This window comes from Anolis sagrei, chromosome X, assembly GCF_037176765.1.
Source record: "Anolis sagrei isolate rAnoSag1 chromosome X, rAnoSag1.mat, whole genome shotgun sequence".
NCBI lineage: Eukaryota > Metazoa > Chordata > Lepidosauria > Squamata > Dactyloidae > Anolis > Anolis sagrei.
Window position 1 is genome coordinate 45,757,135 of NC_090034.1, and position 25,100 is coordinate 45,782,234.

The window sequence follows — 25,100 nt, forward strand, 5'->3', positions numbered from 1 at the left end:
CCACTGGAGAGAGGCAGAGCTCACTGTGGCTGCTTGCCCAGGATAAAGCTGAGGACACTCTGCAAACTCGGTGCTTCTCTCCCCTTCTCTGCATTGCCGAGCAGACAGAGAAGTGGGAGCTTTGTGCCTGTCTGAACCAGTCGCCATTGCCGGCTCACCCAAGCAAATGCCCCCTGGGACATCTTCGGCGTACAAGCACTGAGTGGGCATCACTCGGGCATCTCCTCTTGATCCCATAACACTGTGGGTAAGCAACTCCTAACTAGTCCCCCTCCAAGTTGAAAGAAAGGACTTGCTAGAATGTTGATTTTTGTGGGCTATGGGGTGGCCAGGTGCAAAAGCCAGGAGGGCTCCTGAATCTTGAATGGTTTCTGGCAAAGAGCTGGAGTTGCGTGCTTCACCAGAGAACACAAAAGGCACAAAACGTTACGTCAGGCAAGAAGTCAATAAATTATGTGACAAATTGACAATGTTCAGTGGGAAGCTTGCAAGGATGCGAGATTGTTGTGCTGTTTGGGAGAGTGTGTCATAGGGGTTAGAGGAGTGCTGAGTGGGGTTTGGGAGATTCAATAGGGGCTTGGAAGTCACTGACAAATAAGCTTGGGGAATTGATTGTTGAAGGCTTTCATGGCCAGAATCACTGGGTTGCTGTAAGTTTTTGGGGCTGTATGGCCATGTTCCAGAAGCATTCTCTTCTGACTTTTCACCTACATCAGAAAGTCTCTCTCTCTTTGGCCCCATATACACTGCACTATTAGATGCATTACACTGCATGATGTGAGTCTAGACCAGCATTTCTCAATCTTGCTAATGCCATGACCCCTTAATCCAGTTCCTCGTGTTGTGGTGACCCCCAAGCATAACATTATTTTTGTTGCTAATTCATAACTGACATTTTGCTACTGTTATGAATTGTAATGTAAATATTTGATATGCAGGATATATTTTCATTCACTGGAACAAATTTGGCACAAATACCCAATATGCCCAAATTTGAATACTGGTGGGGTTGGGGGGATTGATTTTGTCATTTGGGAGTTGTGGTTGCTGGGATTTATAGTTCACCTACAATCAAAGAGCATTCTGTACTCCACCAATGATTTAGTTGAACCAGACTTGGCTCACAGAAATCCCATGACCAACAGAAAATACTGGAAGGGTTTGGTGGTCATTGAGTTTTGGAGTTGTAGTTCACTTACATCCAGGGAGCACTGTGGACCCAAACAGTGATTGATCTGGACTAAACTTAGCACGAATACTCAATATGCCCAAATGTGAACACTGGTGGACTTTGGGGAAAATAGACTTTAACATTTGGGAGTTGTAGTTGCTGGGATTTATAGTTCACCTACAATCAAAGAGCATTCTGGACTCCACCAATGATAGAATTGGGCCAAACTTCCTACACACAACCTCCATGACCAACAAAAAATGCTGTGCTTTCTGATGGTCCTTGGCGACCCCTCTGACACCCCCTCACAACCCCTTCAGTGGTCCCGAACCCCAGGTTGAGAAATGCTGGTCTAGACTGACCTTATGGCTGTGTAGATGGGGGCTTTGTCAGATCTACCTCACAGACTTGTTGTTCAGATTGAATGGGGAAGAGGAGAGCCCTGTAAATCACCTTTTGCTCTTGAGAGGAAGGATGGGATATCAGTCATAGTTTGAGAAGAAAAGAATGTTAGCTATTTGGTTGTAGGCCTGTGAGTAAGCGATTGCAAAACAATTCTGCGCCAGAAAGAACTGAAACACTGCAAAAAGCAAACAGGAAAATCCGGTTTCTTACTCCATTCCTGCCAAGGCATGAGTCGGATTTTTCTCGGCAAGAAATTGCTGAGAAATTCCAAAAAGGTGCCTTTCAATCCATCTTAAGGGGCAAACAACTAGTGGAGCCTTGCTAAGCAAAGGAAGAGCCCTGACTCAGCACTGTCTGAGTTGGCAAGCGATCGAATCGTTCCTTAGATAACATCCTATGATTCTTCTTCTTATAATTATTATTATATTATTACAGTGGGCCCTCCGATATCCCCAGGACCCCTTGTGGATATCAAAAGCTCAGCGCACTTGCCTCCTGCATCCTTTCAATGTTATTTATTAGTCACCTTGTCTGTTCCATTTGTATTTTGCTTTTACTCCAAGGAGCTCATCTGCCTATGGCCAGCCCTCTGTATTCACAAATTTTACGATCCACAGTGTGAAAAGTCCCAAAAGGAACCTTGATTTTGCTATTTTATATATTAGCGATGACATAGTACGACTGTTGTATCTAATGAGACAGAACATGGATGTTGGTATCCATGAGAGATCCAGGAACCAAACCTCAGTGGATATCAAGGGCCATTGCAAATTATTTATTTATTTATTTATCGCATCAGACGCAAATTGAGAATACACTTATGTGCAGAAAAACCACAGAGTAAAAAACTTGGCATTACACTAAATTTCCTTTGACCAGCAGCTGGCCACTTGGAGCGCCTCTGGTGTCACTGTGAGAAGGTCCTCCGTTGTGCATGTGGCGGGGCTCAGACCACATTGTAGTTGCATTGTAGTATGTGGTCTGTGGTTTGCTCTTCTCCACACTCGCATGTCACAGACTCTACCTTGTAGCACCATTTTGTAAGGTTAGCTCTGCCTCTCATGGTGCTAGAGCGCAGTCTATTCAGTGCCTTCCAAGTTGCCCAGTCTTCCGTGTGCCCAGGAAGGAGTTTCTCATATCAGCTACTGATTGAGGTTACAGGTTTTAGCCTGCCACTTTTGGACTCTCGCTTGCGGAGGTGTTCCTCCAAGTATCTCTGTAGACCTTAGGAAGCTATTTCTTGATTTAAGGTGTTGGCTTGTTGGCTGATATCCAAACAGGGGATGGGCTGGAGATGTCACTGCCTTAGTCCTTTCATTGCTGGCTGCTACTTCCTGATGGATATCAGGTGGTGCAATACCAGCTAAACAGTATAATTTCTCCAGTGGTGTAGGATGTAGACATCCTGTGATAATGCGACATGTCTTATTAAGAGCCACATCCACCGTTTTAACATGGTGGGATGTATTCCACACTGGGCATGCGTACTCAGCTCAGCAGAGTGGCAAAGCACAAGGGCAGGTGTCTTCACTGCATCTGGTTGTGATCCCCAGGTTGTGCCGATCAGCTTTCGTATGATATTATTTCTAGTGCCCACTTTTTGCTTGATAGTCAAGCAGTGCTTCTTGTAAGTCAGAGCATGGTTGAGAGTAACTCCCAGGTATTTGGGATGATGATAATAATAATAATAATGACAATAATAATGACAATAATAGCAAAAGCAGGTATTGAAAAGCTGGGGACTGGAGTGTGATCTGCCTTTGGGGGAAAGCTTCCAGTCTAAAACTGGAGCCCTCCATGTTGCTTTAAAGGAAAGAAAACTTTGGGAAGCTCTAATTACAGACTTCCCCACATCACATTCGTTCCAGCCCTCAGCTTTTTCCAGTTGTTTTGTCGATCCGGACAACATTGGCCGTTGCCTAGCAAAGCCCATGAGAAATTCCTCCCAGCCTCCTGCGGGTCTAGGGCTGCCTCTACATTGTCCAATTAATGCAGTTTGACCTCACTTGAACTGCCATGGCTCCATGCTATGGCATCTTGGGAGTTGCTAGCTTCCCAAGGTCTCCCCTGCCCAAGAATGCTGGTGCCTCCCCAAACTACAACTCCTAGAATCCCATAACATGGAGCCATGGCAGTTCAAGTGGGGTCAAACTGCATCCATGCTACAGTGTAGATGTACCCTAAATAAGAGATGTCAATGGAGCTCAGGGCTTTCTGGGACTCGGTGGCTGCTCTCAGTTGGCAGCAGTGTCTTCCAGTTTGGGAGTGCCTAATACTTGACTACAAACAGCAATTATCTCATAGGAGTGATGTAAGTCAAACTGAATGTTGGACTGGAAAGATGGGGCGTGACAGAGCCTTCAGGGTATTCTATTGAGCGAAAGCAGTTGGATTCAAAGGATTGAGTCAAGAATAGTATTTATTTATGCTTCAAATGCCTGTTGTCTTCCAAGACGTCTCCATCTCAGACCCTTTGGATATTTCATTCTTCCATAAAGTTCTTGGCCTCGGTCTTCCCACTTGAAATATGGGTATGTCGACATTGTGGAACGAAGGTAGTTTGGCACCATATTATTATGTTTATGTTTGTTTATTTATACCCCACTTTTTCTCTCCACTTTGGCTCAAGGCTATGGAGTCCTGGGATTTGTAGTTTGGCAAGGCACCAGTACTCTTGGGCAGAGAAGGCTGAAGACCTTGTGGAACTACAACTCTCGGGATTCCACAGCACAAAGCCATGACAGTTCAAGGGATTTACATTTGTTCTACAGTGTCAAACTAAATGGGAACACGTTGTTTGGATTAAACACGGCTCATCATGACAGCTGCCCATTGAACTATGGTTAGTCTAAATTTACCTAGAAAACTCCAACAAGTCCAAACAAGTTGAAAGCACCCGACAACACCATGACCTGGTCCACTTCGCAGGGCTGTCGTGAGGCTCTAAAAAGGGATCAGCAAGCTGTGGATGTCAGCAGTTCAGGTTTCTTAGCCGAAAGGCAGGGTATAAATATAAATGATGATGGCTGCCGACGTCATCATCTGCTGCTGCCACAACCGTTTTAGAGCAATGTCTAAGATGCCTTGATACGATGAGAGAGGGTTGTCACCTTTTTTTTTTTTTAGCAGTCCCTACCTGCTGTGTTTCGAAAGCTGGCTGTCGCTCTGCACCATAAATAGACCCTTCAATGGGATTGACGTTCGTCATCTCTTTGCCCAGACCCTGTGTTGACACAGGGCATCTTAGAAACCTGTCATAGACTATTCCCAGGAACGGGTGAAGAAATCTCAAGCTCAGATAGACTGCACCTACATAGGCATGGTCAACACTATCCCTGTTTGGTCTTCTGCATTTTGTCCCACCATCACAAACCCGCTCATGGGAGTTGCAGTGCATCCCATATGCTGGGTGGAAAACACTGTGCTGAGCAATGCTAGCACTTAATAAATTGCCCCACACCAGAGAGAGAAAACAACACACACAACATTCACTTAGCAACTGTATAATCTTTGATGCCAACCTTGCCTTGGGCAGGTTGCACCCAAGTTTGGCATCCCAGATGCTCGGCATCATCTCACGATGCAGATGAAGCCTGTGGAACTCACCGCCACAGAACAAGGTGGTGTCAAATATTTTTGGAAGGTTCTGAAATGGGATTGGATAAACCCAGGATGATATGATCAATTGTGAGAGCTAAATAGCACTTATTTTATGCTTGGAGACATGTGCCCTACCAATGCCAGTTGTGGTTGTTGTGGGTCTTCAAGCTGTTTCTGACCTATGGTGGCCTCAGACGCACCTATCATAATAAGATTTTCTTGGCCAGATTTTTTCCAAAAGGCTTCATCATGGCCTTCCTCTAAGGCTGAGAGAGTGTTGCTTGACCAATGGGTTTCCATGGCTGAGTGGGCTTTCAAACCCTGGTCGCCAATGCTATCAATGAAGAAGAACACAGATACTAGGGGTGCATCTACAGTAGGCTTATGTGCGGATACGTTTTAGCAGTATTCCTTTGGCCAATCTGGCTTATTTGTCTTGGTCAGATGGCCGTAACATCAAGGGCCCAGCAGTCATGGTTTCCCGTTGGTAACAGGACCACGTGGCAGCCAATCACAGCTCTTCCTCCCCTATTCAGTGTCTTATGTAAGCTATGTCTGCTTCCTTAACTCCGATGCTGAAACCCAGGCTCCCTTGAAAGGAAAAGAGGAAAGGGTCCCAGGAATGGAAAGGGGAGCCACCTAAGTTCCCCATTGCCATCAATGGGCCAAATCTTTTTGGGTAAGGCCGAATCTTTCTGGACGAGGGCCAAAAAGGGTGCACGAAAACAGATACGGGAGTCTATCGTAATCTGGCCAGCAGAAACAGATTAAGGTCCAGCCGAAATGCACAAGCCTAATCTACAGTGTTAAACGAGTGCAGGTTAACGCCACTCAAACTGCCATGGCTCCATGCTATGGAATCCTGGGATTTGTAGTTTGTTTTGCCTCAAGAGACTCAAGATCTTGTCAACCAACAGCTCCCATGAATCATAGAATCATAGAGTTGGAAGAGACCCCCAAAGGCCATCTAGTCCAACCCCCTTCTGCCAGGCAGGAAAAGCACAATCAAAGCACCCCCAAACAGATTGCCATCCAGCCTCTGTTTAAAAGCCTCCAAGGAAGGAGCTTCTACTGGACCCCGAGGCAGAGAGTTCCACTGCTGAACAGACTCCACAGCCTTGACCCATGGCAGTTCAAGCGGCATCAAACGGTATTCATTCTGCAGTGTAGATGCTGCCTAAAAGAAGTTTGCTTTTGCCTGAGCTGATGGGAAAGGGCAAGATTCCTCTCCCTTTTGTCTGAGCTCCTATCGCATGTTGAACTCTGTTTGTAGCAACCGAAGCAAAGGGGGAAAGTGAGAGGGAGAGAAATCAGGACATTTTACAAACAGCTGAGAAAGTGGGACAGCAGAGGATGAGTTGAGACCATCGTATGGTATAAGGAAGTTTGATTTGGAAGGGGTCTCCCACTCCCAGATTAGCCCAATGTCCCTACTGGCAGGGGATTCTGGAAGCTGTAGTCATTTTGGAAAATCACAGAAGGCAGTCATAAGCAAAGCCATGGGCTCAGGAACCCAAAGTTCAAAATAGCCCACCTGCCACATGTCCCATTTGTGCCAAGAAGAGAGGCTGGCCCAAGGTGCGGGCCTGCATGAGCCAGGCGGTCTAAACTTGGCTCTCTATGGCGCACGCCTATCCCACTGGGATGAAGTCAGCTGTCACGGCCCAGATTCTCCGGGACTGTTTCATCGCCTCCAAAAATACTCCCTCTCCTGCCCTGGAGCGCTTGAGGCGCATGTATAAATAGAAGCCAGGCAGGAACTTGCAAGAAGTTTCTCGGCTCATCAGGGAGAGGTTTATTTAAGCTCCTGTGTAAGGAAAGGCGTAGACCTTTCCATCAGGAGAGAGGAGCAATAAAGTCTATTGATTTCTCCAATCCGGCTAGAACAGGGATTTCTCTCCGGCACTGAAGCAAAGGCTTTGGCTTTCTAAATCTGTACGCTTTGGGAACAAGACATTTCTTCTTATTCTTCTGTTTGGAGGACTTTACAGAAACAAGGATCTTAAACATTAGACAGAGTCTTCTGGTGAAGTAGGCACATTTGAGCATCCTTTGTGCCATTATTGGGTGTCTGGCGCAGCATTGGTATCAGACGACTGGTTGGATCTTTCTTGCTTTTGTTCCTTCTTTCGTAGCTCATCAACCCGTGGTTCAAAAAAGAGCATGGCGGACAGCCAGCTGCCCTTCTCATGCCACTACCCTGGGCGGCATCGCAGCCTTCGCGACCCTTTCCGGGAACCCAGCCTCTCCTCTCGCCTTTTGGATGAAGACTTTGGCATGTCCCCCTTTTCGGGGGATCTGACCGCAGACTGGCCAGACTGGGCCCGCTCGCGCCTGACCTCACCGTGGTCGGGCCCCATTCGATCTGGGATGGTCCGAACCGCCGGCCTTTCCCCACCAGGCTACACCCGGTTCGGTGGGTACGCTGAAGGAGCGCCTTTTGGGGGCCCTCCCATGCCCTTCACCGGGGAGCCCTGGAAAGTCTGCGTCAATGTGCAAAGCTTCAAGCCAGAGGAGCTGACAGTGAAAACCAAGGATGGTTACGTGGAGGTTTCAGGTGAGCGGCGGGGATGGCATTTTGGTTTTCACAGTGGGTAAGCAATGGCTTTTTTGCCCCTTTATCAAATGAATATGAAAGCAGGTCTAAACCACAAACGACAGCCCGCAGTCCAGATGTAGCCCTCCGAGGTCATTTCCCAGCCCCCGCCCTAAACCTTAAACGTAGCGTTGCCTTAAGTCTGAGACATCTTGAAGACTAACAACAACAACAACCATCCTAATTAACTGAAGTCTCTCATCAGCCGAAAGCAGGCCCACACTGCCCATTGAAAGAGTGGTACGTTTGTGTTGGTTAAAACTGTTTGCCATTTGAAATATTGTATTGTTCTTTCATGGGTTTTCTTGCACCATTGATAAGATATGTGCAGTGTGCATAGGAATTCATTCATGGTTTTTTTCATTCATATAAGCGGTCTGAACCAGCCCTCTGCTTAAGAAGTTGGAGGACCCTTTGCCAAACTTCAGCCCTCCAGGGGTTTTGGACTTCAACTCCCACAATTCCTGGACTCAGCCCCCTTCCTTTCCCCCCTCAGTCACTTCTGGAGGGCCAAAGTTTGCCCATGCCTGGTCTAAACCATACACAATAGTGTGGTTGATCTGGAGAGCCCTTCAACCTTTTTCCCTTGGGTGCATTTGCAACCGTCGAATGAATGTGGTTTGACATCGCTTGAACAGCCATGACTCAATGCTATGGAATCACCGCAGTTGTCATTTGGGGCAGCACCAGCACTCTTTGGCACAGAATGTAAAATTACATGATGAAACCTATTTGGAATTAATCACAGTTTATCGCCATGGCCGCGTGCTAAACTATGTTTAGTTGCGATGGTGGCTTATTGACCCAAGCCAGTTTTTAGAATTCGTGGTTTGATGCTGTCTCATTTCAAGCAGACCACGAGGCCTTGTCAAACTACAACTCCCAGCATGCCATCACGCTGAGTCATGGCAGTTTGGGTGGTCTTGAGCCTTCTCTGACAAAAGGCTAGTGCCTCACCAAACTACAACTCTAGGGTTCCGTAGCATTCAGCCAATGTAGATACAGTCTAAAAAGCCCTTATCCAGAATTTGGTCTTTTGATAATATCCAGACTCATTTAAATATAGTTACTGAAGCAATTGGTCAGTTCAGTGGTGATTAATAGATGAAAAATATTGCAGTGTGCTGATTGCTCAACTGACAGTGCAAATGTGCCTCGCTTTACAAAAACATCCTCTGAATGCAAAAATATGACAAAATTTGAGCTGGTGAGGAAGAGAAGAGGCCTGAAAGCCAAGGGCAAAACATCTCACAGCTTGGAAAGGTTCCCTTTTTTTAAAGTTGCAGGTCCCAGTATCCTCTAACCACCGTGGATTCTGGGACCTATAGTCCAAAACAAGCTCAGAGGATCTATAACAACCTACTTTCCAACATGATGCTTCAGAATGGGGTTGTCCCCAGACTTCATTCGGCTGCCCAAGACCAAGGGAAAAAGAGACCACTTTGAGGATGATGGGCTTTGTAGTCCAACAGAAAGGCAAGGGAAGTTGGAGATAAATTAGCAGGAAGACAAGCCCCAGAGCTTACCTCCATTTAACATACAGCTGCCTTCAACTCTGAAGGAAAGATCCTTCAGGGGATAGATAGCATACAGGAATTTACAATGTCTATATACAGTAGGGAATGCTTAAAAAAACCCAACACCTCTAGCTATAAACAGGTTGAACGACCCTCATTTGGAATTCCAAAAACCTCCAAAATTGTTCCCCGGGAATAGGAGACATAAAAATCCAATATGCAGGCCCTTAAGACCTTTCTACATAGACACTGAGGCTATGTCTGCACTGTAGAATTAATGTAGTTTGACCCCACTTCAGCTGCTATGGCCCAATGCTATGGAAACCTAGGAGGTGTAGCTTGATGAAGCACCAGCCCTCTTGGGCAGAGAAGGCTTTAAAACCACACGAGAAAACTTATTTTTGATTAATCATAGTTTACTGTTATGACTGCATGCTAAACTATGGTTAGTCTGAATGACAGCTTGTTGAAGCAAGTCATGGTCGTGTTTCAAACAGAACACAGCTTATTTAAAGTTAATTGTAAAGTTATGTACATGTTTATTGTCTCATTTGGAACAGCACCTCGGTTCTCTGCCTCGGTTGCCCCCATCGGCAAAGTGGGTCAGTCCTCAGTTTAAAATGCATTCCAAAGCGACGTGTTAGGTAACACCTTCATGCATCTGCAGCTTCAGTGCTCTCCTCCCAGTTTCTTATGAGGTTGAAGTCCTTCTCTGCAGTTCTTTTTATAGCTCCCCTCCCGGTTTCATCTGTCCCTCAAGCCACCAGCCCGGTTTGGGAAGGAGAGGAATAAGCACTCCAGGCCTCTGCCACCCAAGCTTTCTCTCTTTGATGGACCTGGCATTATTGCTCAAAGGCCAACCAAGTCCGGGCTCTGGGCCAGAGAAAGAAAACAGAGGCAGAAGGAAGGGAGGGGAATGGCTTTCCAAACTGAAAGGCACAAGTAGAACTTTCACTACAGAACACGGGCCAAACATTTACGCTTCTAGATGGAAGGCAGATGGATGTTCCCAATACATTGAAGAACAAGGCGCACACGTTTGGCACAGGGAAGGTTTCATCCATCAGAGGGGAGGATTGGGAAAAGATTACACCTGAAAGCTTGCACAACTATTGCGGTCGAGTTTAGACCAGGTCACAGAATCTATGCCAGAGTAAACCTTGTTCCACATAGCTGTACAGTTTGGAGATTCTGGGCTTTATGCTCCAAGGTATGATATCCACTTGGCAAAGCCTACCCAGTTGTTCAATTTAGCAGTTCCTGTCAATTCTGTAGGAGCCCCCGGTGGCACAGAGGGTTAAACTGCTGAGCTGCTAAACTTGTTGACCAAAAGGTCACAAGTTCGAATCCAGGGAGCAGCGTGATCTTCCGCTGTCAGCCCCAGCTTCTGCCAACCTAGCAGTTTGAAAACATTCAAATGTGAGTAGATCAATAGATACTGCTCCGGTGGGGTGGTAACAGCACTCCATGTAGTCATGCTGGCCACCTGACCTTGGAGGTGTCTATAGACAACGCCAGCTTTTCGGCACCAACCCCCAGAGTCAGACACGACTGGACTTGATGTCAGGGGAAAACCTTATCAATTCTGTGCCATCCAGCTTTCAATTGCCTTTAAAATGTCCCGTTTTCTCTCTTCCCACTCCTCCCACTTTCACCCCCAGCTTCCTCCAGTTGCCGCAAACTATCCAAATAACTCGCTATGTCACATTATTTTTGTTCCTGGGTTATAAATGTTGTTTCCTAATTGGTTCTATCATAAAAAAACATGGGGAAAGTTTATTCAACTGCAAAAACGTTGTTTCTGTGGGACATCCTGCAATCGCACATTTTGCTCTAGCTTTTCAATGAATATCTCGTAAAGTCACAACATACTTTGTGGCAGCCACAAAAATGAAGTTTCTGGAGTATAACAATGACTTTCAAAGTAAGTACATCACAATTAAACAGGAAACAGCACTTTCAAACCAGGAACAGAAATATATATATAGCTGGGTTACTTCTGAGTTTTCAGCAAAAACGTACTCCCCGAAGCAAGTCAATCCTTGCAGTAATGCATATGTCATGCCCACCTTAAAGTAGTAGTTAACATCAGTCTGATGTTGATGTTATGGTGGGATCCCTGACGTTCCAACCGACTCATTGTGTTCCTGGCAGGTAAACATGAAGAACAACAAGTGGAAGGCGGAATCGTATCGAAGAACTTCACCAAGAAAATCCAGTAAGTATTTCAACAGCGTTCTTCTAGGGCCCGGTCAGAACACCAACTGAGAAAAGGCGAACAATTCAGTCTGGGGGAGCATTTTACTGCGACCGTATCTCCCAATAAGATCTTTGATTGTAGACAGACACACAGATTTTAATGTTAGCTTCCCCGAAGAATAGTCAGTGCAGAAGCAGCTGCTAGAAGTTTTCTTGGCAGAGCTGGGTTTCAAGGAAACAGGATTCCTACCTGGAATCCGAACCTGTGACCCGGATACCAAGCATAGTCTCAAGGAGAGATGCATTACAGCAGCAGTCTTCCAGGAAAGCAAATGGAAAGAAATGCCAGCTTTTCTTGCTAACTGGAAGCAGGATTCCCAGATTGCTCTTGCTGCCCTGGGATGATGCCATGGGGGGGGGGGGATTTAATGTGCCCCAAGCCAATATTTCACACTTAGGAAACTTTCTGGTCATTTCAAGGAGCAATGTTGCTGGTGTCCTGCATACCCTCCGAAAGGCAAGGATAGAATCGTCTACTTTCCCACTATGTCACTACTTTTCAAATGTCCTGGCTTTTGTCTTCCTTCACTTTGTCCTCCGCTTACTTCAGTTGCTGCAAACGGAATTGAAAGTACAAATGTAATGGCCTGGCTGGCCTTTTTGGTTGTGTTTGGCTCCCAGATGTCTGAAACCACCCATGGGAGAAGATTACAATTCCCATTGGCCCCAGCCAGCTTATTATTATTATTATTATTATATTTATATTTATATTTATATTTATTTATATTTATATGCATTGGTATTACATTTATTATTATATTTATATCCCACTGTCATCTTTGAAATAAAACTCGAAGCAGCTCACAGCACCAAAAACCATACAAATGACAATGCAACACCGACAACATGGAAATGGAATTGCCCATAGAATTGTTAAAAACACATCACTAAAGTGGCACTTTCTTGTCTTCACATATGCCGCTTTCTCCTGGCCTGCGATGACAAAGAAGTCACAGCACCGTTTTAACAGTATATTAAAACCCCATTACATTTTGATAGCATAAAATCACTGAAAAAGCATAACCATTCCATTAAAAAAGACACTCTCCCCATACAAAGATACCCGGTGAAAAGTTCATCATTGAATGGTGGTTGGAATAGAAAGATATTTGCCCACAGAAGGGAAAGAAGGGAAAGAATGCCACAGCCACCCCAAAGGCTTATGGTAGGAGATTATGGGAGTTGAAGTTGACACATCAGTGGGCAATAAACCTCTGCTTTATAAGCAGAAGACCCGGACAAAGCTGATTTAGGTTTACCGGGTATTTCAGATTTTGACTCCCAGAATCCCTTACCCTCAGCCCATACTGGGGATTAGCAGGGTCGGAGTCCAAACCATTCACAGGACTCACAGCTTGCAGAAGGCAATGGAGACTTTGCCCATGAAGGAAGGAAAGCAAGCAAATAAGAGACACCAACTTCATACTCAGCTCTCAAATTACCCTTCGAGAGGTTGACTCATCCTCTGGCAATTAAAAAATCTATTTTGGAGCCCATGTGTCATTCTGATCGCTTTTGACAGGTGACGGGTCCTCCTCACAAACTTTCTCTTTCCATCTCTTTTGTGAAAGCAGTTGGCACTGAATCTATTTGGCACAAAGGAGAGGCCAAGAGGGGACATAACGTTGCCCCTCCCAAGTGTATCAGGCCAAAGCAAACAGCAGCAGTGTCTTCCTCGTTTTGCCGTCCTTCATTACCCACATTTGCCACCTGAACCACAGTATGTGTGGTTGCGGAGAGCGAATGCCTGTTTTGGCCTGTCTCTGGTGTCTCAAAAGAACTCCTTCTTTGGGCATGTTGGAAAGGCAAACAGTTCCTTGGATGTCTTCGCCTTGAAGCTGCAGAAGGATAGAAAGGCATCCGGCTCAACCCGCTTGCCAAAGCAATTACGCAGATTTCACACAAAGCCTGCATTACAATATAGAGAGTGCTTTGAAAAAAAAAAAACCATCAGCATGCATAACATCCATTCTAAATCTGCCCTTCCCACGCCATTCCATTTCTCCTTCCTAAGTCAAACTTTAAGTACGTCATGAGCGCTTCCAGTCCCAAAAAGTGGCTAAGACATCAGTGAATTCATAAAATATAATAGATTTTCTGAAATATATTTATTTGATATATTTTCTGTAATATATTTATTGAATATGTTTTCTGAAATATGTGCAATGCATTTTCTTAAATATGCTTATTTAATATTATATTATATAAATGCCAACCTAGCAGTTTGAAAACATGCAGATGTGAGTAGATTAAAAGGTACCGCCTTGGTGGGAAGGTAATGGCACGACATGCAATCATGCCGGCCATGTGACCTTGGAGATGTCCCCCTCGACGGACTGTCACCTTGCCGTGGTGAGGGGGCTTGCGTGTTCCGATGAACCTGTAGGCACAGCAACTGGAGTCGTGCACTCCCAGGAGTGGCTGCGGGGGAGGTCCCAGACCAAGAACAGTCCGAAGACCCAAAGACCTCAACGGCGGAGCAGGCGGAGGATAACATGGCCCATGTTACAACGGCTGCGAAGGCGGAAGAAGGCTGCAACAGACTGAGAAGCCACGGTCATTGTGTTAAACTACATCACCAGTGGAACCTCACTCTGTGAAGACTGTGTGTTGATCAGTTGTGCACTGACCTCCACACATTTAAAAAACCCACGCACAGGCGTCCTCCAAAGAAAATAAAAACCAACCAACCAAAGTCCCATGGCGATCAGCGAGTGGCGACGGGGGCAGGACTGTGAAATCTGGAAGCCCCTAGTCACAGACTGGCACATGGGCGGTGGGTATGGACTCAGTCGTTCTACCTCAAGGACCGAGGCAGTTGAGTAGTTCGGCAGCTGTATCCGCGACTGAGCAGCCCTTTTGAGGATCCACTCTGCTCACCCCACATGGGGAGGGGGCTAGAAAAGGTGCCCTAAACATAGTCTGCCTCTCTCATCCCTGACTGGACTGCCGCGTCCAGTGGGGTCACCACCCTGCGGCCAAAAAAGAAAAATGAACTTTGGTACGTGGAACGTACGGACTCTGATGGACAACAGTGGCAGTGAACGCCCCGAACGCAGAACTGCCATCATTGCAAGGGAGCTGGGACGCTTCAACATCGACATAGCAGCCCTTCAGGAGACCCGGAGAGCAGGGGAGGGACAGCTGAAGGAAGAAAAAGGAGGCTACACCTTCTTCTGGAAGGGACTGCCTGAAGAAGACCAAAGAATGCACGGAGTCGGCTTTGCCATCAGAAATGATCTGGTGAAACATCTGTCCGAAGCACCCACTGGCATCAACGAACGTCTCTCAACCCTCCGAATCAATCTTGCCAAAAACCAACGGGCAACCATCATAAGTGCCTATGCACCAACACTAGATGCTGACGAAGACATCAAGGAGAAATTCTACTGTCAGCTGGACACCGTCCTATCGGGGATACCTAAGGAGGACAAAATCATCCTCCTGGGGGACTTCAATGCAAGAGTCGGGCGAGACTTCGACCTGTGGCCAGGAACCATAGGAAAAGACGGGGTTGGAAACAGCAACCCGAATGGCATCCTGCTTCTCACCAAATGTGCGGAACACAACCTTGTCATCACCAACACGCTCTTCCGCCAGAAAAACAAGTTCAAGACATCATGGAAGCACCCCCGGTCAAAGCATTGGCACCTCTTAGACTATGTAATCACACGTGCCAGAGACCGCCGCGACGTGCTCCTCACAAGAGCCATGACAGGTGCTGACGACTGCTGGACTGACCACAGGCTAATCCGATCCTCGATGGCCATCAAGATCGCTCCCAAGCGCAGACTCCAAGGCAGAAAGACAAGGCGCAAAATGAACACCCAAGCCCTTCAGGAGCCCTCCAGACGAGCCCATCTCCAAACAGCACTCAAGAACCATCTACCCACAGAACACCCCGAAAATGCTGAGGAACATTGGAACAAACTGAAGACCTCCATCATCCAAGCCTGCGAAGAAACTATTGGATACCAAGCCAAGAAACATCAAGACTGGTTTGATGAAAATGACATCGAGATCCAACAGCTAATTGACAAGAAAAGGAAAGCCTTCCAAACATGGCAGAGAAACATCAACTGTGCTACTAAGAAAAAGACCTACGCTAGTGCAAAAGCCGAGGTCCAAAGAAGGACAAGAGAACTCAAGAACATCTGGTGGACAAAGAAGGCTGAAGAAATCCAACACCTGGCAGATACCCATAATGCTCAAGGATTTTTCAAAGCCACAAAGGTCATCTACGGACCAAGAAACCATGGCATACAGCCTCTACGCTCATCAGATGGAACCAAACTCCTGAAGGACCAAAACTCAATTGCACTACGTTGGAAAGAACACTACCAAAGCCTCCTGAACCGCAGCTCCAATGTGGCCGAAGAGGTCCTCTCACAAATCCCGCAACAACAAACCAGGGATGAGCTTGCAGCACCGCCTAGTTTGGAAGAAGTCAGCAATGCCATCAGCCAGCAGAAGAATAACAAAGCCAGCGGACCGGATGGGATCCCTGCTGAAATCTTCAAAGAGGGAGGACCTGCTCATAGAAAAAGTGTGGGTGACCGAGAAAATCCCAGCAGACTTCAAGGATGCCACCATCATCACCCTCTTCAAAAAAGGGGAAAGAACAGACTGCGGAAACTATCGAGGTATCTCCCTTCTAACCTCCGCTGGGAAAATCCTCGCAAGAATCCTTGCAAACCGCCTCCTGCCCCTCTCAGAAGACACCCTCCCAGAATCCCAGAACGGCTTCCGCCCCTCCAGAGGAACCGTGGACATGATCTTCACTGCACGACAGCTCCAAGAAAAATTCAGGGAACAAAACCAACCTCTGTACATGGCATTCATCGACCTTGCCAAGGCATTCGACACAGTGAATCGCAGCGCTCTCTGGACCATCCTCCACAAAATCGGATGCCCTAACAAATTTGTGAACATCCTGCGGCTCCTCCACGATGACATGATGGCAACAGTCTTGGACAGCAATGGCTCCCAAAGTGACCCATTTAAGGTGGAATCGGGTGTCAAACAGGGATGTGTTATTGCCCCAACTCTATTCTCCATCTTCATCGCAATGATACTTCACCTTGTTGATGGGAAGCTTCCCACCGGAGTGGAAATCATCTATCGGACAGATGGCAAGCTGTTTAACCTCAGCAGACTGAAAGCCAAAACCAAAGTTACAACAACATCTGTTATAGAACTCCAGTATGCTGATGACAATGTCGTCTGTGCGCATACAGAAGAAGATCTACAAGCCACTCTAAACACCTTCGCAGAAGCATACACGAAGCTTGGCCTGTCACTGAACATTGAGAAAACCAAAGTGCTCTTCCAGCAGTCACCAGCCAACTCCTCCCCAATGCCAGAGATACAGCTTAATGGTGTAACATTAGAAAATGTTGACCATTTCCGCTACCTTGGCAGCCACCTCTCCACCAAAGTCAACATCGACGCTGAAATACAACACCGCCTGAGCTCCGCAAGTGCAGCATTTTCCCGAATGAAGCAGAGAGTGTTTGAGGACCGGGACATCCGTAGGGAGACCAAGGTGCTTGTCTATAAAGCTATTGTCCTCCCAACCCTGCTATATGCCTGTGAGACGTGGACTGTCTACAGACGTCACATGCAACTCCTGGAACGATTCCATCAGCGCTGCCTCCGGAAAATCCTGCAAATCTCCTGGGAAGACAAGCGGACAAACGTCAGTGTGCTGGAAGAAGCAAAGACCACCAGCATTGAAGCGATGGTCCTCCAACATCAACTCCGCTGGGCTGGCCACGTTGTCCGGATGCCTGACCACCGTCTCCCAAAGCAGTTGCTCTATTCCGAACTTATCAACGGAAAACGGAATGTCGGTGGACAGGAAAAGAGATTTAAAGATGGGCTCAAAGCCAACCTTAAAAACTCTGGCATAGACACTGAGAACTGGGAAGCCCTGGCCCTTGAGCGCTCCAGCTGGAGGTCGGCTGTGACCAGCAGTGCTGCAGAATTCGAGGAGGCACGAGTGGAGGGTGAAAGAGAGAAACGTGCTAGGAGGAAGGCGCGTCAAGCCAACCCCGACCGGGACCGCCTTCCACCTGGAAACCAATGCCCTCACTGCGGAAGAAGGTGCAGAGCAAGAATAGGGCTCCACAGCCACTTACGGACCCACAAGAACATTGGAGGACCATCATACTCGGAAAACGAGGGATCGCCTAAGTAAGTAAGTACGGACAACACCAGCTCTTCAGCTTAGAAATGGAGATGAGCACCACCCCCAGAGTCGGAAACAACTAGACTTAATGTCAGGGGAAACCTTTACTATTTATTTAATTCATTTTATGAAATATATTTATTTAATATATTTTCTTAAATATATTTAATGCGTTTTCTTAAATATACTCATGTAATATTATATTGTATACGTTATAAATATTATAAATATTTATATTTAATTTTTTAAAATATATATCAAATATGAAATACAGACCAACTCAAAATACAAAGACTCACCTTTATAGGCTTCAGCAATGAGTGATACGCCCCCCCCCCCCCCCGCCAACAAGAAGACTTCTGTGGCTACAAATGAAATTTCCCTTTTGTCTCCTGATTTCGAGGTCTTTTTGCTTTTAAAAATGTTATATCAGTAGCATTGCTATGCCTCTTAATCAGAAGATAAAAGTGGGATATTATTGTTATTGCTGTTCTTTATTTTACACTATCTTAGGTACCCGGCGCTGCCAGAGTAATTTTGAAAAAGTAAAATTTTAATTGTACAAAATGCATAAGGTTGTGGGTGAACTACAACTCACATCATGTCAGGTTAACCCCAAAATCGGTGGGGTTCAGTGTGCTCTCTGGCTGTAGGATTAACTACAATTCCCACTGTGGTGAGTCAATGCCCTGGGGGCAGGGGCGGCTCAACCCATTACGCAAAGTAAGCATTTGCAGTATAGTTGATTTTGCCCAGGGGCACTCTTGGGGGAAAATAGACCTTGACATATGCGAGTTGTAGTTACTGGGATGTATAGTTCACCTACAATCAAATAGCATTCTGAACTCCACCAATGATGGAATTGAACCAAATATGGCACACAGAACTCCCACGACGAACAGAAAATATATATCAGTGATTGGTTTTGTGCCAAAATACTGTTTGCTTACCATTGAAAATTACCTAGGGCCACCTCTGCCTGGGGGTTCTATGTGCCAAGTTTGGTCCAGGTCCATCATCAGTGGAGGTCACAGTTTCTCTGGTTCTGGGTGAACTACAACTCGCAGAAAGGAAGGTCAGTTCCCCTCAAACCCCTCCAGTAACCAAATGTCAGCATATCAGGTGTGTGTGCCAAATTTGGTCCAGATCCATTCACGTTTGAGTTCACAGTGCTCTCTGGATTTAGGTGAACTACAACTCCCCCAAATCAAGGTGAATTTCCCCTAAAGACCTCCAGTATTTTTTGCTGGTCTTGGGACTCTGTGTGCCAAGTTAGTTCCAGGTCTGCCGTTGGTGGAGTTCAGAGTGCTCTTAAATTCTAGGTGAACTATACATCCCAGGACCTACAGCTCCTCTAAATCATGGCAAATTCTCCCCAAACTTCTATAGATCAATTGCTGATCAATTCCTCTGTTTGCTGTGTGCCATAAAAAAGAATAGGAAAGGGTTAAGGGAGAGTCAGTGGTCATGCAAATTCCACACCAATGGAGAGAGTAAGGAACACTGGGACTTCTGTGGTGGAGGAAGCACATAAAATCTAGGATGGAATTGTCCCCGTATGAAAGCCTTAACTTGGGTAGTGGGCAGAATGGTGTTTGTGAAGGACATTGCAGGGCTCTTGGACATGTTCATAGCACTCACTATAACCTGCAATGTCATTGGAAGGAGGGCCATTGGTGTTTCCTGAGCAGTAGGAACTATAGCTGTTTGTAGAGACAGGAGCCTGTCTGGGTAAATGGACACCCCAGCCACATACACAAATGCATAGTTTTACTTTTATTGTATGTATAGTGAAGGTAAAGGTTTTCTCCTGACATTAAGTCCGGCTCTGAGGGTTGGTGCTCTTCTTCATTTCTAAGCCGAAGAGCTGGCATTGTCCTGGACACCTCCAAGGTCATGTGGCCAGCATGACAGCATGGAGCCCCATTACCTTCCCACCAGAGCAGTACCTATTGATCTACACACATTTCCATGTTTTTGAACTGCTAATTTGGCAGAAGCTGGGGCTAACAGCAGGAGCTCATGCTGCTCCCTGAATTCAAACCTGTGACCTTTTGTTTAGCAAGTTCAGCAACTCAGCGATTTAATCCACTGTGCCATAATAACGCAACACACATGCATATCAGGTCCAAATGTTACTGTTATTATTATTGTTATTATTATTATTGGATTTTTAATGAAATACCCTTAACACTGCTTGGGTTTGTTATACTTTGCCATTTTAATCTTGGGAATATCCCCTGTGGTATCTCCAAACATAAGCCCCTGCAAAAGTGGGGATAAAAGAGACACACGTTTTTTAAACATTGCTAATTTGCACTGGAAGACCACAAACAACCTATAGTTACACTGGCTAACAAACAAACAGAGGGGAATTACATTTTTATTCAGCATTCACATGGCACATACACATTCATTCCCATGCATCCAAATATTACTATATCCTTTCTCCCTCCTTGAAGAGGCACCTTCTTAGGCCAGACCCTGCATTCCCTGCAACCTGTCAACACAGAGTTCCAAAACACCAAAATGCATCCTCTTTCCCTAAGAACAATGCCAAGGATCTGTTTTCCCTACAGCAGAAACTGACTCCCTGCAAACGTATTATGACTCCAAAATTGCACTCCTTTCTCTTCCCATGAGAAAAAGAGCAAGTGAGCAGACTGCATTCCATTGCAGATCTCTCAGTCCCAAAGGTACACCATCTTTCCCTTCCCCAAGGAGAAGAGCATGGCGGGTGGGCCAGACTCCTCCAATCTGCCACAATTTTGGATTATAATGAAATAGCAATATTAGCAGCCTGAAACATCCTGGCTTCATCTCAGTTCCTGGCAGATGTTGACTCTCATTAATTGGTATTGGTAAATGTAAAGGGTCTTGTGTTGACTTCCTTCTTAATGTAAGGAACCTTGTAAACATTTCCTTAACGTAAGGAGCCATTGTCTCTCCTAATGTAAACACGTTTTCCCCAAAAGTTCAACAAGTCAGCAATTTCAGCAATTCAGCCACTTTTAATTATAGTCCATGGATTTTTCATCTCCTTCTTGTAGTTCCAGGCCTCACCTTAGGATGGCATCTTCACTTCACTTCACTTCACTTCACTTCATTTCACTTTATTTCTTAATTAGACGCTCTCCACCAAGGTGCTCTGAGCAACTTACAATTTAAAATAGCATTTCACAATATAAAAACATTCAACATAAAAACATAAAAACATTCAACAGTGACTATTTGGCAAATTAGATCTGATTACTTAAATGCACAACCAAAACATCTAGACTATATAGACCTCAACCATAAATCTTTCATACAATTCCATTCAAACCATACATCATATTTCATAACAAACAGGTATGAAAACCAAGAAACAGTCCCCAGACATGGGTCTCCATTTGGCTACTGGCTACCCCGTTGACAACCAAGAAGCCACCTGTGCCTAGATGGGGCAGCCCTTGGAGATTGTTCAGAAGAGACCAATATTATTCAATGACCAAGCTAGAGAAAATATATCACATTAAAATGCCTGGTTTGCTGTTGTCTGCCCTAGGCTTCCTGGCGAGGTGGATCCCACCACGGTGTTTGCCTCCTTGTCCCCAGAGGGTTTGCTGATCATCGAGGCACCGCAGATCCCTCCCTACTGCCAATACGGAGACCTGAGCTATGGTGACGACATCCCCGTTGACAACCAAGAAGCCACCTGTGCCTAAAGCAAATTCCCCAGCACCATCCCTTTCCCCTCCGCCCCCACCCTGCTGCCCAGGATTGCCTTCCCCGGCTGCCAATTTGAGGTTGTACATTTCCTTATCAAAGCCCATTCCTGACCCATTCTCCACTGGCTTCCCGCAATGACTTGACTGGATCTGCATGGAAATATATGAGAGCACCTCAGTCCAACTGCTAATCCCACCGTGAGTTGACCCACTGAATCTGTGGAAGAGGCCTATATGCAGACTTTATCGCAAGTCGTCCAATGTTTTGCAGCAGTTTGCTTTGGCCGGAGCCAACTGGGAAGGGCAAAAACACTGCGCTTCCTCTCTCCTCTACACAGTTAATAGAGTTCCTTTGAACTCCAGACGATGAACTGGGGGCGCTCTCCACGAATCACGTCTCCACCTTGATTCGATGCATTTGCTCCAATAATCTTCAGCTGGAAAGGACCCAACAAATGCATACATCTGAAAAGGAATATCTGAGGAATTTGAGGAAAAAAGACAGAGGTTGAGATCTTCTGAACCCCTGCCACATCCTTGGGGCATCTCAGAGTTGAAACCCAACATTGGCTCATGGCAAACCCAGAATGAGTTCATATGGTGGTGTCCTACTAAAAATCTGGAGTTCTGACAGTGGCTGAAGGGTTGTTGTGTGCCTTCAAGTCATTCAGTTTGAAGGATTATGGGTTTTTCTGAAGCTGAGAGTATGTGACTTGCCCAAGGTCACCCAAAGGGCTTTCATGGCTGAGCAGAGAAGCAAACCCTGGTCACCAGAGACACAATCCAACACTCAAACCATGATACTGGCTCTTTGATGGATATTGCATAGCCATGGCAAACCTTATATCAAAGCCTGGCTCCAATCTATCCATAGCTGCCCAAGTTGAGGAGACCCAACCATTCTTCAGTCCACATCCCAGAGTACTTCCTCTTTAAACAATCCGCTTCTCCTGATTAGGGGGCAGGGCAATGGCTGCCATTGTCCTCCTTGAGTATATAAAGGCTCATTAGCCTTCAGTGAAGCAGCATTCGGATCCTGGTCTTACAGCCTTTGGTTCCTGTGACTCAAATAGTTTATCACTTGGATATGTGTTGCCTTCTTCCTCCAATCAAACAAAGAAATTCTCTAAGAATATTTGGAATCTCTAAACTTAAAAGTTCAAGGCTTTCACAAAGGGATTGACAGAAAATGGCATTTCTCAGAGTTCATGCTGAAGAGACTGTCTTGATCCACTTGGAGCGTCTAACCCATTATTATCTATCATTCTTGGGCCATGGACCGCCCAGAGCTCACCAAAGTGTTTTCTCAACCAACTACTGGTTTTATTCTATTTTTATTTTGCACCAATGTCTTTTTCCCCCCAAGTTGGGACGATCCATCTGTGTTTACACGTGCTCCCGGAGTGTGGATGATATGCTGCCAATGAAACTGAGATTTCTTTGGGGCACTTTTCTGGACTGCTTCTCCACTACGAAGCAAAGCGTGAGATTTCAATCACATATGTGCTTCTATAAAACACACCCTTGGCCAATGGATTCCCTGGAAGGGCCCATGCTTTTATCAAGGTCTTACCTGCTCCCGTGTTTATTGTCTCTGTCTTTAACCTACTTTGGGTGTGTGTGAGTTTATATTTATGACAATAGGAAGATGTAGGTGAAATGTGGAGTTTTCCCAACCTGACCAAGCTATGCTTCTCTCTCTTTCTTTCTGCCAGAAAGCCCATGTGAATAACAAGCCTAGATCTGTATTGGAGGGGTTGACATTGTAGAGTGAAAACCATGAAATGAATGAAATAGTTGACAGTCTGGAATATTTTCTTCTTTCTCCCTAAGAGCCCTGTGCTCTTCTGTGACAAATAAACTTATGCTGATGTTTTTAACTCTGTGTGTTTAACTCTTTGCATCTTACTTACTTTTACTTACTTAGGCGATCCCTCGTTGGACGAGTAAGATGGTCTTCCCTAATGACTATTTTTGTGGGTTTGTAGGTGGCTGTGGAGCCCTATTCTTGACCCGCATCTTCTCCCACAGTGAAGGCATTGGTTTCCAGGTGGAAGGCGGTCCCGGTCGGGGTTGGCTTGACACGCCTTCCTCCTGGCACGTTTCTCTCTTTCACCCTCCACTCATGCCTCCTCGAATTCTGCAGCACTGCTGGTTACAGCTGACCTCAAGTTAGAGCGTTCAAGGGCCAGGGCTTCCCAATTCTCTGTGTCTATGCCAGAGTTTTTAAGGTTGGTTTTGAGCCCATCTTTAAATCTATTTTCCTGTCCTTCAACATTCCGTTTTCCATTCTTGAGTTCGGAGTAGAGCAACTGCTTTGGGAGACAGTTGTCAGGCAGATGGAGATGATGGCAGAGGACCATCGCTTCAATGCTGGTGGTCTTTGCTTCTTCCAGCACGCTGACGTTTGTCCGCTTGTCTTCCCAAGATATTTGCAGGATTTTCCGGAGGCAGCGCTGATGGAATCGTTCCAGGAGTTGCATGTGACGTCTGTAGACAGTCCACGTTTCGCAGGCATAGAGCAGGGTTGGGAGGACAATAGCTTTATAGACAAGCACATTGGTATCCCTACAGATGTCCCGGTCCTCAAACACTCTCTGCTTCATTCGGGAAAATGCTGCACTCGCAGAGCTCAGGCGGTGTTGTATTTCGGTGTCGATGTTGATTTTGGTGGAGAGGTGGCTGCCAAGGTAGCGGAAATGGTCAACATTTTCTAATGTTACACCATTAAGTTGTATCTCTGGCATTGGGGAGGGGATGGCTGGTGACTGCTGGAACAGCACTTTGGTTTTCTCGATGTTCAGTGACAGGCCAAGCTTCGTGTATGCTTCTGCGAAGGTGTTTAGAGTGGCTTGTAGATCTTCTTCTGAATGCGCACAGACGACATTGTCATCAGCATGCTGGAGTTCTATAACAGATGTTGTTGTAACTCTTTGCATCTAAGGGTACATCTATACCCTAGGGTTGATGCAGTTTGACACCACTTTGACTGCCATAGCTTTGGGCCATGGAATCCTGGGAGTTGTACTTTAAGGAGGCAGCCGCAATCATATAAAACTACAACTGAAATAGAGCCATTTAAATCATACGCAGATAGTGAGATCAGGGCTGCAGATAGCAAAACTCGAAACGCGGATACCGAGTCCCGATAAGCAAATACCAGTACTGGCAGTGGGCCACCTGTGGATCTGTGAACCTGGCGAGACAAAGAAGCTACCCAATGTTCCCAAATCAATAAATCTCACCAAGTTGAAAAAGAATCCACTGAGGTAGTTTACGAGTCAGCTCGTATTCAAGTCAGCTGGAATGGATGCTAGCTGGTGGTAAGCTGTAGAAAGAAGCACCACATATTGCGAAACAGACATTTTTATAGACAGAAATCCTTTTAATTTCCCACTCCCGCCCCATGGCTTTGCCATGATTGGCTGAGCTGGGTTGACATTATGACTAGCTGGGAGGAATCTCCTTGGGAGGCAAGTCTGTGGCACCTGCCAGCCAATCAGAGAGCTTCCTCGCTTCCAATGTAGATTTCCGCTCTCCAGTGGCTGACGGGGCAGAATGGAAACTTCAGACAAAGAAGACATAGTTTTGTTGTCGAGCAATTTAGAATGGCTGTGGATTAGGCCCAAGCCATTGTGGGTTGCCTGGTGAG

General features: G+C 46.0%; 1 protein-coding gene across 1 annotated transcript; it reads left to right on the plus strand.

Moving 5' to 3' along the window:
- On the plus strand, positions 1-23,328 carry HSPB8 (heat shock protein family B (small) member 8). Its single transcript, XM_060785414.2, has 4 exons — positions 1-247; positions 7,312-7,733; positions 11,444-11,507; positions 21,286-23,328. Exons 2-4 carry the CDS (start codon positions 7,340-7,342, stop codon positions 21,443-21,445), a joined length of 618 nt encoding a protein of 205 aa, XP_060641397.1. The 5' UTR covers positions 1-247; positions 7,312-7,339; the 3' UTR covers positions 21,446-23,328.
- The last annotated feature ends 1,772 nt before the right edge of the window (positions 23,329-25,100 follow it).